The 14796-nt window shown below is 38.9% G+C and overlaps 1 protein-coding gene across 1 annotated transcript in view; it reads right to left on the minus strand.

The window, feature by feature from the left end:
* The window catches only part of LOC150091574 (uncharacterized), a 298466-nt gene that overhangs the window by 122879 nt on the left and 160791 nt on the right, over window positions 1-14796 (minus strand). The window contains exon 9 of the mRNA XM_090369000.1: window positions 6862-7026. Coding sequence (XP_090225126.1) covers window positions 6862-7026 — 165 coding nt within the window. The remainder of the gene's footprint in view (window positions 1-6861; window positions 7027-14796) is intronic.

The raw sequence follows: 14796 nt of genomic DNA on the forward strand, positions 1-14796 counted from the left end.
AAGTGCCAATGTATCTCCAATACATAAGGGTGGTTCTAAGAGTGTAGTGGGAAATTACTGACTGATCAGTCTAACTTCAGTAGTAGGGAAAATTATGGAGACAATGATCAAGGGTGGAATTCAGGATCATTTAGATAGAAATGGAAGTCTCAGGGATACGCAGCATAAAAACAAGCATATGGTTTTGTAAAAGGAAAATCATTTTTGACAAATCTGGTTAGCTATTTTGACAGGGTCACTCATGAGCTGGATTTAGGGAATAATTTCAACATTGTTTATTTAGATTTAAGCAAAGCATCTGACTCAGTCCCACATGAGCAGTTACTTTATAAGCTGGAACAGGTTGGAAAATCGTTAGATGGATAGCTAGATGGCTTCAGGGCAGGAGGCAGAGGGTTGTTATAAATTGTTATTCCCCTGATTGGGTTGACATAAGAAGTAAGGGGTTCCCCAAGGATCAGTATTAGGACCACTGTTGTTTTTGATTTTCATAAATGACATCAATGAAGAGATAGACATTGTGATGTCTAATTTTGCATATGATGTAAAGATCGATAGAGTAGTTAATGATCACGGCCAAGCAGAGCTTCTTCAGAGTGAGCTAGATAGACTTCAGGGATGGTCAGAGAATTGGCAGCTATGCATTATATCAGCAAAATGCAAGGTCTTACACCTGGGGAACAGTAATCCCAAAACAAGTTATACACTTGGTGCAGTTGAACTAAAGTCAGTAGTGGAAGAAAGGAACTTGGGAGTTACAATACGGTCAGACATGAAGTTCGCCGAGCATTGTACACAGGTTACAAGGCCCACGGTATCCTATTGATGCTTTATCAAACATCTGCTAGTAGAGATAAGGACATCATAATCCCATTATATGAGGCTATTGTTAGACCACACTTGGAATACTTGTTCAAGTGTGGAGACTGCACCTAAAAAAAAAGACAATCGAGCTTCTTGAAAGGATCCAGAGACAAGTAACTCTCCCTCCTTTTTCTCATCCTTGATGAGTTAAAGGACATCCTTATGAGGAGATTTTGAATATGTGGGTTGCACAGCTCGGAAACGAGGCACATTAGAGGTGACTTGATTCAGACATTTAAGGCTCTGAGAGGCAATAGTAAAATGAATGAGGGCGAAATTTTCACGGTTATAAAGGATTATAGAACTAGGGGCCATAAATTCAAGTTATGGGGAGAGATGTTTAGACTGGATTGCAGGAAGTTTTATTTTTGCCAGTGAGTTATAAATTACTGGAATGGTAGAGGCTGACAGTTTGGGGAAATTCAAAGGTCAGCTGGATAGTTACCTAAGGGAGGAGGGAAATGCATAGGTTGTCTATTTTTTTTGGTTGGTGCAACATAAGCCTTAGGCTTCCTTGCACCATGTGGACATTACTAATACTAATACCAGATTAGCTCAACAACAACAAAGTAACACTAGATATCTGCACAGCCAGTGTCGCTATAGCAGCTACTAGGATGAATGGAAGAGAAACCAAAGACCAACAGAAAATAAAATGCAAAGACAAGGAACCACTAGCCTGAAAAAGAAGGCTACAGCAGAAGATCTAAGAGCGAAGAGAGGCCAACTGACCAGTACCAATGGAGTAACAGAAGTGAGATGCTGATCAGAAAAGTTGTTTTTCTTGAGAATGGTCTTCATTCTCAAGAAAAACAACATCCACAGCAAACATGAGACCTATAATCAGAGGATTAAAGAATACCCTGACACCCTCAAGAGACTTCGTCAATAGTGTCCAAAGGAAAACAGACAACTGGATATCTGATGAAACCAGAGTCTTCTCGAGGAAATTCAGATAAGAGGAGAAAAAAAGACAGCAGATGCTCCAACCAGAAGGCACTCAGAGTTCTAGGGCAACTCGTGCAGCAGAAAAGTTAGCTATAATGGCCGTGCATCCCTGGATAGACCTAGAATGGAAGAAAACCAAAGACATAAAAGAGATGACAGAATGGGTGATTCAGGAGGAAAAAGTACAACAGTCGATCAGGAAGTCCCACAACTGGCAAACCTAAGGGATATAACATCCACAACTGCTGGTACAAGGTCAGCTGCACACACAAGTACAGAGCAGAGGAGTTCACCCAGATGATAAGGAACCATGACACAATCACAGGTCTCTGACTCAAGGAATCACTTAACTGAAGGCTAAAGCCAAAGACACCAAAATCTGATGAAGTACAGACTTATCACCTATCTCCAAACAATGTACAAGATCCTAACCAGTTGCATACTCCAGACCACTGAAGAGTTCAGCACAGAAGGATGAAATTTTGGCCAGACAAATGCAACACCAATGGACTGCATCAGGGAAATCCAGTCCAGTGGGCCAAAACGACCAGCTGATGACCAGTGAAGAGATTGAAGCCATGGCAGAGTGAGATACATACAAATGTCTACGGATAACACAGGATCAATGCTGTCATTTGAGGTTATGATGAGAATCATGGCAAGATTCTCACCATAACCTTCCAACCTTCCTTTTGCTTCAAAAGTGGTACTTGTGCACATGTCTGCTCTGATATTTCCTGTCAGACAGTAATTTGGAATTTCCTCTTTTCAATCTTCTATGGCTTAATCTCTCTCTCTCTCTCTCTCTCTCTCTCTCTCTCTCTCTCTCTCTCTCTCTCTCTCTCCCTCATTCTGTCAAATTTCACCATTTACTTCTACCATTCTCCCAGCTCCACTAATCACTTGGAATTCTTTGACTTCCTCTCTTTGAAACTTGACTTTCTCCAGTCCAACTTTCATGCAACAATGAGGTAGTTTTCCTTGGTAACTTTAATGTTCACAACTCAGGCCGGCTTCTGTTTTCTAGTCACATGGATCCAGTTGGTTGAGATGCTGAGGCTTATGCAATTGCTAATGACCTTGCACAGATTGTTCATTTTTACCTATCAGAATACTAGACAATCCTAACCACACAGCCAACACTGAATATTTTTTTGCACAAGCAATCCTCCCAAGCACACAGTCGAGGTGAATGGTCCTGTAAGCACCTCGGATCACAACTTGGCAATGGTCTCTCCTCCAATGAAGCCTTTCTCTTTTGGCCATTCTGAAACTTGTGTTGTTTGGCATTACAAGAATGCAAAATGGGATGATCTGCACAATTTCTATTCTTTTCCTTGGTTAGATTACCATTTTAAGTCTTCTGATCAGTATCTGCTCAGATCATGTCAGTGAAATTACTCTTGTAGGAATGAAATCCTTTATTTCACAATCCACTTAAAATAACACCCTTTATGTAAATCTTAATTTTCCAATAACTGCTAGGGCTGTTCAAGATAAGAATGTTGCATACCACAATTTCCTTGCATCCAAATCTCCAGGTTCCTTTTCTGCCTACACCAAAGCGTGCAACAACTGTAAAGCAGTCAATCAGTTCAAACTAGATTTTGAATAGGCTAAGAGTAGAAAACCTGCTTCTTGTCCAAATGGTATTTGAGCATTCTGGTTTCTTGCCAAAGCTACTGGCATCAATTTTGCCCATCTCTCTCTCTCTCTTTGAATTCTGTCAAAACTGGATGGTTCTAGTACTACCTGGGCTAAAGCTTGCCAGCATTCTACTTTTCTTCTAACTCATGTTTTGATGATCTGATAAACCACATCCTACCTTTACCGGTACACTCCAATCAATGCTCGCGTGGTCTTCCGTCAAAAGTATTTTGAATCTTGGTGCTGTCTTGGCATCACAGTTGTGATGCCAAGACAGCACCAAGAGTCCAGATGGTATTTCTCAACTCATTTGCAAAATCTGTTCTACATCGACATTTTACACTTTCTTATTCAAAAGTGTTTTCCCTTCTGCTTGGAAATTTGCTCATATCCAGCCAGTTCCTAAAAAGGGTGACAAACCCCCCCATCCAATTATCATCCATTGCATTTACTTCTACTCTTTCTAAAGTAATGGAGAAATCAATTAACTGCCAACTCTTAAACTCTTCACCTGATCAATGATCACTAGTGTGGATTTCATCAATGTCAATCCACTGGTGCTGTACTGGCTTATTATTATTAATAGCCATACGGTGCAAGGAAGCCTGCACCAGCCAAAAAAAATTTCTGAATTACCCTGAGAGAGAGAGAGAGAGAGAGAGAGAAGAGAGAGAGAGAGAGAGAGAGAGAGAGAAACAAACAAGAGTCAAAAGTAGAAGGGAATCACCAAGAAAGAGAAGAATGGTGATATCCAGCTCAGAACCCTGGGTGTGCCAAGCCAGGGTCCTCACATCTGTACTCAACAGATGTGAGCTCCTGTGGTTAATGTTACCCATTTATGGATAAATGCAATGGAAGAGTTCAGTTAAACTCAGACAGTTGCTCTTGACATTTCAAAGAATTTTTTGTTCGTGTTTGGCATAAAGGTTTTTTTTATATAAGCTCCCAGCTATGATTTCCCAATACGTTTTGTAATTGAGTATCCAGTTTTCTCTTTGGCCACTCACTGTGAATGATGGTAGATGACTGTCTTCTTAGTTATCCACTACTGTTGGTGTTCACCGAGGTTCAGTTCTTTCTTCCACTCTTTTCTTCTTGTACATTAATGACCTTCCATTGACCGGAAATACTATCCATAGTTTTGCTCATAGCACTGCATTCCACCTTCCAGTTTGAGAAACCTAGTTCTGCAGAAACAGCTTCAACTTCTCAAATATCCACTACCAATTCCCTACCCTAAATGCTGATCTGCAGGTAATTCTCAAGTTGGACAAAAAAAAAAAAAAAAAAAAAACTTAGTTGATTTCAATCCTTCTAAAACTTAGCCCTGTGCTATATGTCACAAAAATGATTCTTCTGCTCCTGTGCTTATGATTGATGACATTGATTTGTAGACAAGATCACATATCTCTACTAGGGATTTCTCTCTCGTCTCTCTCTCTCTCTCTGCTCTCTCTCTCTCTCTCTCTTCTCTCGTCTCTCCTCTCTCTCTCTCTCTCTCTCTCGTCTCTCTCTCTCTCTCTCTCTCTCTCTCTCTGTGTGTGTGTGTGTGTGTGTGTGTGTTGGCATAAGCACATCACAAATATTGCTTCCACTTCATCTAAAAAACTGGGTTTTTCTCTTTTGTTCTCAGTCTAATGCAACCCATGCATGGTACCGAAGTAGTATAAGTTCTAAAATCTCTTGTCATTTTCATTAAAAATATGCACCTTCTGTCTTACTAACCCTTTAACTTATACCAAAATATGAATTTCACAAGACATTAGCAGAAGCAAATTCTATACCACATGGGACCCTAATGTCAACAAGTATCTTCTTGACCTTCAACCCATGCATGGTACTAAGTAGTATAGGATCTAAAACCTCTCGTCATTGGCATTTTCATTAAAAATATGCACCTTCTGTCTTAGTAACCCTTAATTCACATAAGACTGAAAAATTATAGGTTGCAGTACCATTCATGCTTGAGCCACCATAAAATAATATAGTGCAATCTCAATATACCACACCTGGTCATACTGAAATTGTGGATATAATGCTGGTGTGATTATGTCCCCCCCAGTAGAGACATAAAAATGTAACTTATACCAAAATATGAATTTCACAAGACATTAGCAGAAGCAAATTCTATACCTCATGGGACCCAGCTACAGTAACAGTTTCAAAAATGTGGACTATTGAGCTATTGTATACTCTTCTGTGGTATATCCCCTCAATTAGACAATTAAATTTTCTGTAAACAATAATGGTTGTCTAAGAGTAATTACTGTAGATGTTCATGTTCTCTCCTGTCTCACCTCAATTAGAAATACAATAAAAAATAAATCAATGAAACATTAACTGCATGTGGGACACTCTTAAAACTTAACATTTATCTCTGAGTATATTGCAACTGACAAATATGATAGGCAGCTATCATATTTGTCAGTTGCAATATATTCAGCTACATTTTTTAAACAAAATTTGTAACTTTCTTTTCAAAGATGAAATCACATTTAGAACACCTAAAACTGCTAAAGAAATAATGCGAAATGTGCATGAATTGACAAACAGTTTGTATACTTTTATAAGTCGGATAGTCTGATGCAGAATGTAACCCAGCCATATTATACTATTTTTTTATGCAAAATGATTTCTGACAAGTTGGTTTTTGTCTACATGATGATTTCCAGGAATACTGTAATTGCATAACTCAAGGAATACTTGTTATCAAAATCATCCAACAGCCTTTTTTTTTTATATAATAATATCCTCATGTTTAAAATTGGGGAAGACTAGGTAAATTTTATTTTTGGCTATAACATGCTTTACTTATAACACAAGTGTTAAAGTCTCCCAACACCCACATTACACTGAGGTTGCATAGTAATGAAGAGAAACACAAAAACAAAGGGGCAATTTTAATTGGGTATTTCAGTGCATCAAACTTCTGGCATTCGTGCATGTAACACAATTTCGTTTGTTGCAACCAGCACTTGCATTTTAATACCTGTAAGAGTTCTCCTGGACATTATATATATATATATATATATATATATATATTTTTTTTTTTTTTTCCCCTTCAGTCACACAAGACCCTTCGATTTTAAAACAATGAAAATAGTGAAAACTGGTACTAACATGGCCAGTATTTGTGTCAGTGACACAGTGATGTTCACATCACTGATTCACTAAGACAAATTAGCTTATTGCATTTTTATAGTGCAACATATTTTCTAAAAATTTTTAAGGACCAAAGGTGTCAAAACCAAACTCTATTTAGCATATGCACCCCTAAAACTACAGCCTTTAATTTGATACATATGTGTTTCTATACTGCACATGTCTCAAGACATTACGTGATTTCATTTCTTAGCATATTAATACAAGATAATTTTTACAAGAGAAAATTTAGAAACATACTTTCAATGTGAAATATCACTTTATCAGATGAGCTGCCAGCAGAGGTCTCTGGCTGTTCTTTCTGGGATGTTTCTGGTTTAGAGTCATCATTCAGTGTCTTTTTTTCTGCATCTGAAAGCGCAGACTCGTCTTTATTCACTTCCTGAGTGAATATATCATGAGGTCCTGAAAAATTACAATAAAAAAGAGAACAGCAGTTTTCAGAAACAATCATACATCTCATATAGATATCTACAAATCAGACGTCAGAAATTTTAAAACTTTTAAGAAGGCTCGAACTTTCTACCGGAACACACTGAAATGGTCTTCCAGAACAATTTTTCCAAACTACTAGTAAGAAAAAATTGTAGCTTGTCATTATGAAATGCCATAAACTGTATTTTAAAGTACCGGTAATTTGTAAGTTCTAAAAATACTTAAGTTTTTATATTCTGTTTTGTTTTATTATATAGTATTAACCTCTGAGATCTTATTTTACTCCTGGGGGGGGGGGGCATGATATGCTTTTAATTTTGTTGATAAAGTTAATTATTAGTTAATAAGAAGCATAAAGCATTATAATAAGAAACTCACCTGATTCATTGTAATTCTTTACACTGAACACAAAAGAAGTTAAGACTAAAATACAATTTAAGACTGAAATAAAAAAAACTAAAATCACTCCATCAGAGAAGTGGTGTGCCCAACTTTTTCTTTGCTTGTCAAAATTAAAAGCATATGATAATATGAAGTTAAAAGAAAATATAATAATACTTTTTGAATCATCACTGGTCTTGAAGATTTGATGTTCTAAAAATACTTATTGAAAAACAGACCTTGTAAAAATTGATCTTATAGCCATGGAACAAAGCAATGTGTCCCACAAGTTAACTTCTATTATGAGAAGTTAACTTGCGGGACATTATGAGAAGTTAATTTGTGGGACATTATGAGAAGTTAACTTGCGGGACATTATGAGAAGTTAACTTGCGGGACATTATGAGAAGTTAATTTGTGGGACAATGTTTTGTTCCATGGCTACAAGGTCAATGTTTAAATATCTGTATAGATTTAGCTATCTCTTAAGAGTTTAGTATATAAACTATTTTTATGCCAACAAATCTTATATTGTTCCCTTCTGGGATGATATAGACTCCTGTTAACAAACTTTATAATTGGGCCTTTTATGTCTATTATTTTGCATAAGTATATATACATATGATTTGGGTATATGAATTGTATATTTTATGGTCCTCCAAACATTTTGGGGACTTTACCTTAAAGAACCTTAATCTATAGTGCCCATTGAACACATTTAGACAAAATAGCTTATTGTAATTAACTATTAACATTAATTAGTTTAGTGATCATGCATGTTTACTAAAATATATTTACTGGACTTTCCATGTTGTTTTGGGATCAATTCCACTGATTGTTGTTGGGTTTTTTTTTTTTTTTTGTTGTTGTTTCTTGGCTTGAGCCTCCAGGGTTTTCCCGTCTCTTTTGGGTAAGGTTTCGTCCCTTTTGAGATGGTTAAGCTTATGTCCATAATACACATAGCTAGCACAACACTGCAAAGCCCAATTTACACAAACATAACACTACTCACATGCCTGGAAATTTACAGAGCTCTGATTCTGTGCATAGAAATGAGATGGACTTATGTTCCAGGTGCCTCTGCAACAAAAAATATACATACATATGTGCAGTAGATGGGAAAACAAGGTGAGAGAATACAAGGACTGCCGGAGGTGCACATTGAACAAGCAAATACATGGGCTGTGTGTATGTGTATGCATATTAGGGAGTATATGATGAGAGCCTTTCGATCAATTCGGCTCTGGAAAGATTGTGCAAGGCTCAAGGGGTAGAATTTTTTTCAGCCTGGACTGCACTTGTTAACAGGAGAGATTGCTTCTACAGGGATGGGATACACTTAAATAGAAAGGGTGCAAGAATATTTGCTGATGCTATCGAGGCAGTGTTAGGTGGGTCGGAAAACTGCTAGCTGGGGGTGAGACAAAGACGAATAGATTAACAGTAGCCACTGGCAGAGGTGAAAGAGATTCTTGCACTGCTTCTATTGGAATGAGCAGAAGCCGGAAAAACAAGATGCAGGATATATCAGAGACAGCCGGGAGTCATTGTGGTACAAGTAAACACATGGGTTGTGTTAGGGTAGCTAAGAATAGAAATAGGTGCATGTATACTTGCGTGTACACCAATGCTAGGAGTTTAGTAAATAAATTTGATGAATTTGAGGTATTGCTCAAAACAACAAAGGCAGATATTGTTGGGATATCAGAGACGTGGTGTCACACAGATATAAGGAATGCAGAACTGGAATTTGGGGAGTACGTCTACAGAAAGGATAGACTGGATAGGAAGGGAGGAGGGGTTATGCTATTAGTTAAGAAATACATAAAATCCAAGGAAGTGAAGCCAGTGGACATCGCTGGACAGTGCAGTTTCGAGTCAGTTTGGTGTGACATAAGTATTGGGAGATCAAAATTGAGAGTAGGAGTGTGCTATAGGCCTAATGACTCTGATGAGTATAATAAGAAACTGCACAGGAAAATAGAGTGGGCCAGTAAATCAGAGAGTCTTATAATGGGAGATTTTAATTTCCCAGATATTGACTGGAATTTGGGGGCTGGTCACTCACACACTAGCAAGGCTTTTGTGGATTTATTGGATGATTGTTTTCTACATCAGCATGTTCGGGAGGCAACTAGAGGGAGGAATACTCTTCACTTGATTATGAGCAGTGATTCTTCATGCATTAAGAATCTGCAGATAAATGAACCATTAGGTGGCAGTGATCACAGTGTGCTGAAGTGGGATTTACTCAAAGAGGTAACTACCATTAGGGGTAAAGGGAAGGGTTATTGCTTTCGTAAAGGCGACTACGATGGACTGAGACAGTATTTAAATTCTATACAGTGGGACCAACTGATGATGATGTTACCAACAGCAAATGCAAAATGGGAAGCATTCAAAGAACTTATCTTGGAAGCTACTAGGCTTTACATACCAACTAAGAAATATTGTTCAAGGTTTAGGCATAAATGGATGTCAGATGAACTGATGAGGCATATGGCAGAGAAGAAACATGCATGGGATACATACAAATTAACACGTGACACAGAAGCCTATGATAGATGCAGGTTGATCTGTAACCAAGTTACAAAGGAGGTTAGGCAGGCGAAGGCAGATTACAAGAAATCTTTGGCAAGGGATGCAAAGAAAAACAGCAAAGAGTTCTTTACTTATGTAAACTCTAGAAGGAAGGGGATGAATCAGATTGGTCCACTTGATATCGATGGGTCAACTGTTGATGATCCTGCTCAGGTAGCTAACAAACTAAATGAATATTTTGCATCGACATTCACACATGAGGAGTTAATTAGCGAGGGGAAAGCCAGAGGTGTATTCAAATATAGCAGTAAGCTAGAGAATCTTGTAATAACTGAGAGTAAAGCGGAGGAGAAATTGTTGAAGATAAACACAAGAAAGGCACCCGGGGTGGATGGGATCTATCCAGTTATATTAAAGGAGGCAACAAAGGAAGTAAGCAAACCCTTAGCCATAATTATGAGAGCTTCCTTGGACTCAGGGGAGGTACCCACAGACTGGAGATGTGCAAATGTGACCCCAATTCACAAAGGAGGATCAAAGGCTGACACAAGTAATTATAGACCTGTGAGTTTAACTTCTGTTCCAGGAAAATTAATGGAGGCACTAGTTAAAGAAGCACTGCAGGATCATTTAGACAAGACTTCAGTTATAGCTCGGACACAGCATGGTTTTGTTAAGGGGAAGTCTTGCCTGACCAATTTGATTGGATACTATGATGCAGTCACAAAGGAACTGGATGCAGGGAATAACTTTGATATTATATACTTGGATCTTAGAAAGGCTTTTGATACTGTTGCACATGGAAGACTGCTGCACAAATTGGAGCAATGTGACATTGGAGGCAAATTGCTGCTGTGGATAAAGGGGTGGTGAGGAGGAGAAGACAGAGAGTGGTAATCAATGGACACTGCTCGTCGTGGACTAATATTATTAGTGGAGTCCCTCAGGGCTCAGTGTTGCGTCCATTATTGTTTTCTGTATTCATAAATGATATTGATGATGGTATATCGAGCTTAATGTCCAAGTTTGCAGATGATACAAAGGTAGGCAGGGTTGTCAAGGACGCTACTGACACTATGCTGCTGCAACAGGATCTGGAAAGGTTGAGCAGATCGGCTGAGAGGTGGCAAATGAAGTTTAACATTGACAAATGTAAAGTACTACACATGGGAAACAGCAACCCCAGAGCAACGTATTAACTCTGTGGTACTACACTGACAGTGGTAGAGAATGAAAGGGACCTGGGGGTGGTTGTGCAGGCAGATATGAAGTTCTCTGAGCAGTGCAGACAGGTTGCAAGAGTAGCTCATGGTGTATTGTCAATGATATATAGGAATTTTTCTAGCAGGGATAAGGAGGTGATTATTCCCTTGTATAAGGCAATGGTCAGGCCACATCTAGAGTACTGTATACAGGTCTGGAGGCCTCATTTCAAGAAGGATGTAGAGCTGCTGGAACGAGTACAGAGAAGGGCAACAAGATTAGTGAATGGAACAAAGGGGTGCTTTTACGAAGAAAGGCTTAAGTTTTGCAAATTACAGTGTGTCTGGAGACTAGGCACCAGCGAGGTGATCTGATTGAGGTGTATAAAGCCTTGAATGGTTTGAGCAGGCTCAATGCTGATGGGATTCTTCATCTTGCTCAGAATAATCAACTGAGAGGGCATAAATTCAAATTGAGGAAAGACAGATGTAGGATAGACGTGCGGAAATTTGCCTTTAGCCAGCGGGTGGTTGGTTGGTGGAACAGACTTCCATCCCTTGTCGTGGAAGTTGATAGCCTAAGTAAGTTTAAGGCTCAGCTGGACAGGTATTTTGAACGAACAGAGGGGTGAAATGGAAGTGCTTTTTTTTTTTTTTTTTTTTTTTTTGGCTGATGCTGCATAAGCTTGCTTTCTTGCATCAAATGCCTCTACTAATGCTAATGCTAATATGTTACTAAGAATAAAAATAGGTGTGTATAGTTGCATGTAGACTAAGAGTTTAGTAAACAAATTTCATGAAATTGAAATGCTAGTTAAGTCAGCAAATGCAGACATTTTAGGGACACTGGTTTCCACCCAGACATAAGGAATGTGGAATTTGAATATGGCGAGTACAATGTGTACAGAAAGGACAGTTGGGAGAAGGAGTTATTATCTTAGTTAAGAAGCAAATAGAACTTAAGGCAGTATACCTGGTCAATGGAGCTGGCCAGTGCAATGTGCAGTCATTAGTGTAACATAAACACTGGGAACACAAAAATGAGGATAGGAGTGTGACATAGGCCTAATGTCTCCTGATGAGTATAATGAACAGCTATACAGACAAATAGACTGGGCCAGTAAATTAGAAGGTCTTATAATGAGGAATTTTAACTTTCCACATATTGACTGGAACTTGTGTTCCAGTCATTCACAAGGTAGCAAGACTTTTCTGGATTCTACACCAGCATGTTAGACAGGGAGAAAAAGCAAATACTCTTGATCTCATTATCACATGGTGACTCTTCATGCATTAAGTACCTGCAGATAAAAAATCACTAGGTAATAGTAATCAAAATGCAGTGACGTGGGATTTGCTTAAAGACATAACTACTGTCAAGGGCAGAGGGAAGGGCTTTTGCATTTGTAAAGGCAACTACACTGGCCTTAAATAGTTTTTAATTCCTTCAAGTGGGAAAAACTGATTATGTTACTAACAGTGAATTGTTATTTTATATTGTACTTAATACGTAGTCATATAGTTATAGTTACGCTGGTTATTTTTTATTTTTAATTTAGATAAAGAGTTTTTGTGGATTTTACTTACGATATGTAAAACCGTTATTTCGTTCCATTTTTGTAGCCATTGTTTTTGGATATAGTGGTAGGGAATTCAAATTTTTTAATTGAGGTATTATGCGTTAGGTAGCTCTAACGCATAATTATATAGTAATACGCTTCACTGTTTCTATTTAATAGTTTCTATTCAAATACTATTGAATGGCTTGAGCATGCTCAATGCCGATGGGATTCTTCCTCTTGCTCAGAATAATCACCTGAGAGGGCATAAATTCAAATTGAGGAAGGACGGATGTCGGATAGATGTGCAGAAATTTGCCTTTAGCCAGCGGACAGTTGGTTTGTGGAATAGACTCCCATCGCTTGTTGTTGAAGTTGATAGCCTAAATAAATTTAAGGCTCAGCTGGACAGGTATTTCGAACGAACGGAGGGGTGAAATGGGAGTAGTGGTTGTTTTTTTTTTTTTTTTTTTGGCTGATGCTGAATAAGCTTGCTTTCTTGCATCATATGCCTCTACTAATGCTAATGCTATTGATTTTATTAATTTAAACTACCATGCCCCAAACTAGAGCAGCAAAGCAACGGGCACAAAGTGGCAGGAGTGCTGTGATTTGGGGGAGAACTGAGGGGGGCAATTCTCCAACGCATCACAGCCTAAAAAAATGTGCAACTTGTGAAATGTTTGCCGAACTCTCTGGAATGGAACATGATATTGCCATGGGGGATGTCTTTGTGTGTGCGCGATGTAAGGAGTGTAAGGAAATCAGGCGACAACTCAGCGTTGTTATGGGCCTATATGAGAGTTTGAAGGACAGGGTGGATGCCCTCGAAAGATCTAAATTGAGGGGCCCATCAGGCTCTCAGCTGCCCACATCAACGCCAGAGCTTGCACTTGGTCATCACGCAACACAGCGGCAACCCCTAAGGCAGAATGCGCTGGTCCCACAGGAACTAGTAGTTGTTGGTGACTCTATTGTCAGGGAAACGGGGAACATGCTTTGTAAAAAGGATAGGTGGAACAGGACCAGGGTATGTCTGCCAGGAGCAAAGGTTGATGACGTTGTAGAGCGGATATCATCTTTCAAGGGCACAAAAGGTGATATAGTTGTACACGTTGGCACTAATGATATTAAGAGTAGGAGACCGGCGGAATTACTCAACAAGTACAGGTCACTGTTGAAAAAAAGCCGTGAAATAGGGTTGAATTTGAAAGTGTCTGCAATTCTGCCCAGACACGATAGGAGGGAGTATATGATGAGAGCCTTGTCGATCAATTCGGCCCTGGAAAGGTTGTGCAAGGCTCAAGGGGTAGAATTTTTTTCAGCCTGGACTGTACTTGTTAACAGGAGAGATTGCTTCTACAGGGATGGGATACACTTAAATAGAAAGGGTGCAAGAATATTTGCTGATGCTATCGAGGCAGTGTTAGGTGGGTCGGAAAACTTGGAAAAAAGGCAGTATACCTGGGGAGATACAAAGACTAATAGTTTAACAGTAACCGCAGGCAGAGGTGAAGGTGATTCTTGCACAACTTCTATTAGAATAAGAAGCGACCTGGAGCGAGGGGTGTTGGGGGTTTCAGGGATGGATGGAAGTCATCATGGAATAGTTGGGTATATGGGATGTGTTAGGGTAACAAGGAATAGGCATAGGAGCATGTATGCTTGCATGTATACCAATGCTAGAAGTATAGTAAATAAATTTGATGAATTTGAAGTGTTGGTCAAGACATCAAAGGCGGATATTGTTGGGATAGCAGAGACGTGGTGTCACAAAGATATAAGGAATGCAGAACTGGAATTTGGGGAGTACAATGTGTACAGAAAGGATAGACAGGACAGAAAGGGAGAGGGTGTTATGCTGTTAATTAAGAAAAACATAAAATCAAAGGAAGTGCACCCAGTTAATATAGATGAACAGTGCTCTGTTGAGTCAGTTTGGTGTGAGATAAGCACTGCGAAAGGAAAAATAAGAGTAGGAGTGTGTTATAGGCCTAATGACTTGAATGAGTACAATGAACAATTGTACAGAGAAATAGAGTGGGCCAGTAAATCAG

Source organism: Mastigoproctus giganteus, chromosome 1 (assembly GCF_048544385.1).
Source record: "Mastigoproctus giganteus isolate SK-2022 chromosome 1, ASM4854438v1, whole genome shotgun sequence".
NCBI lineage: Eukaryota > Metazoa > Arthropoda > Arachnida > Uropygi > Thelyphonidae > Mastigoproctus > Mastigoproctus giganteus.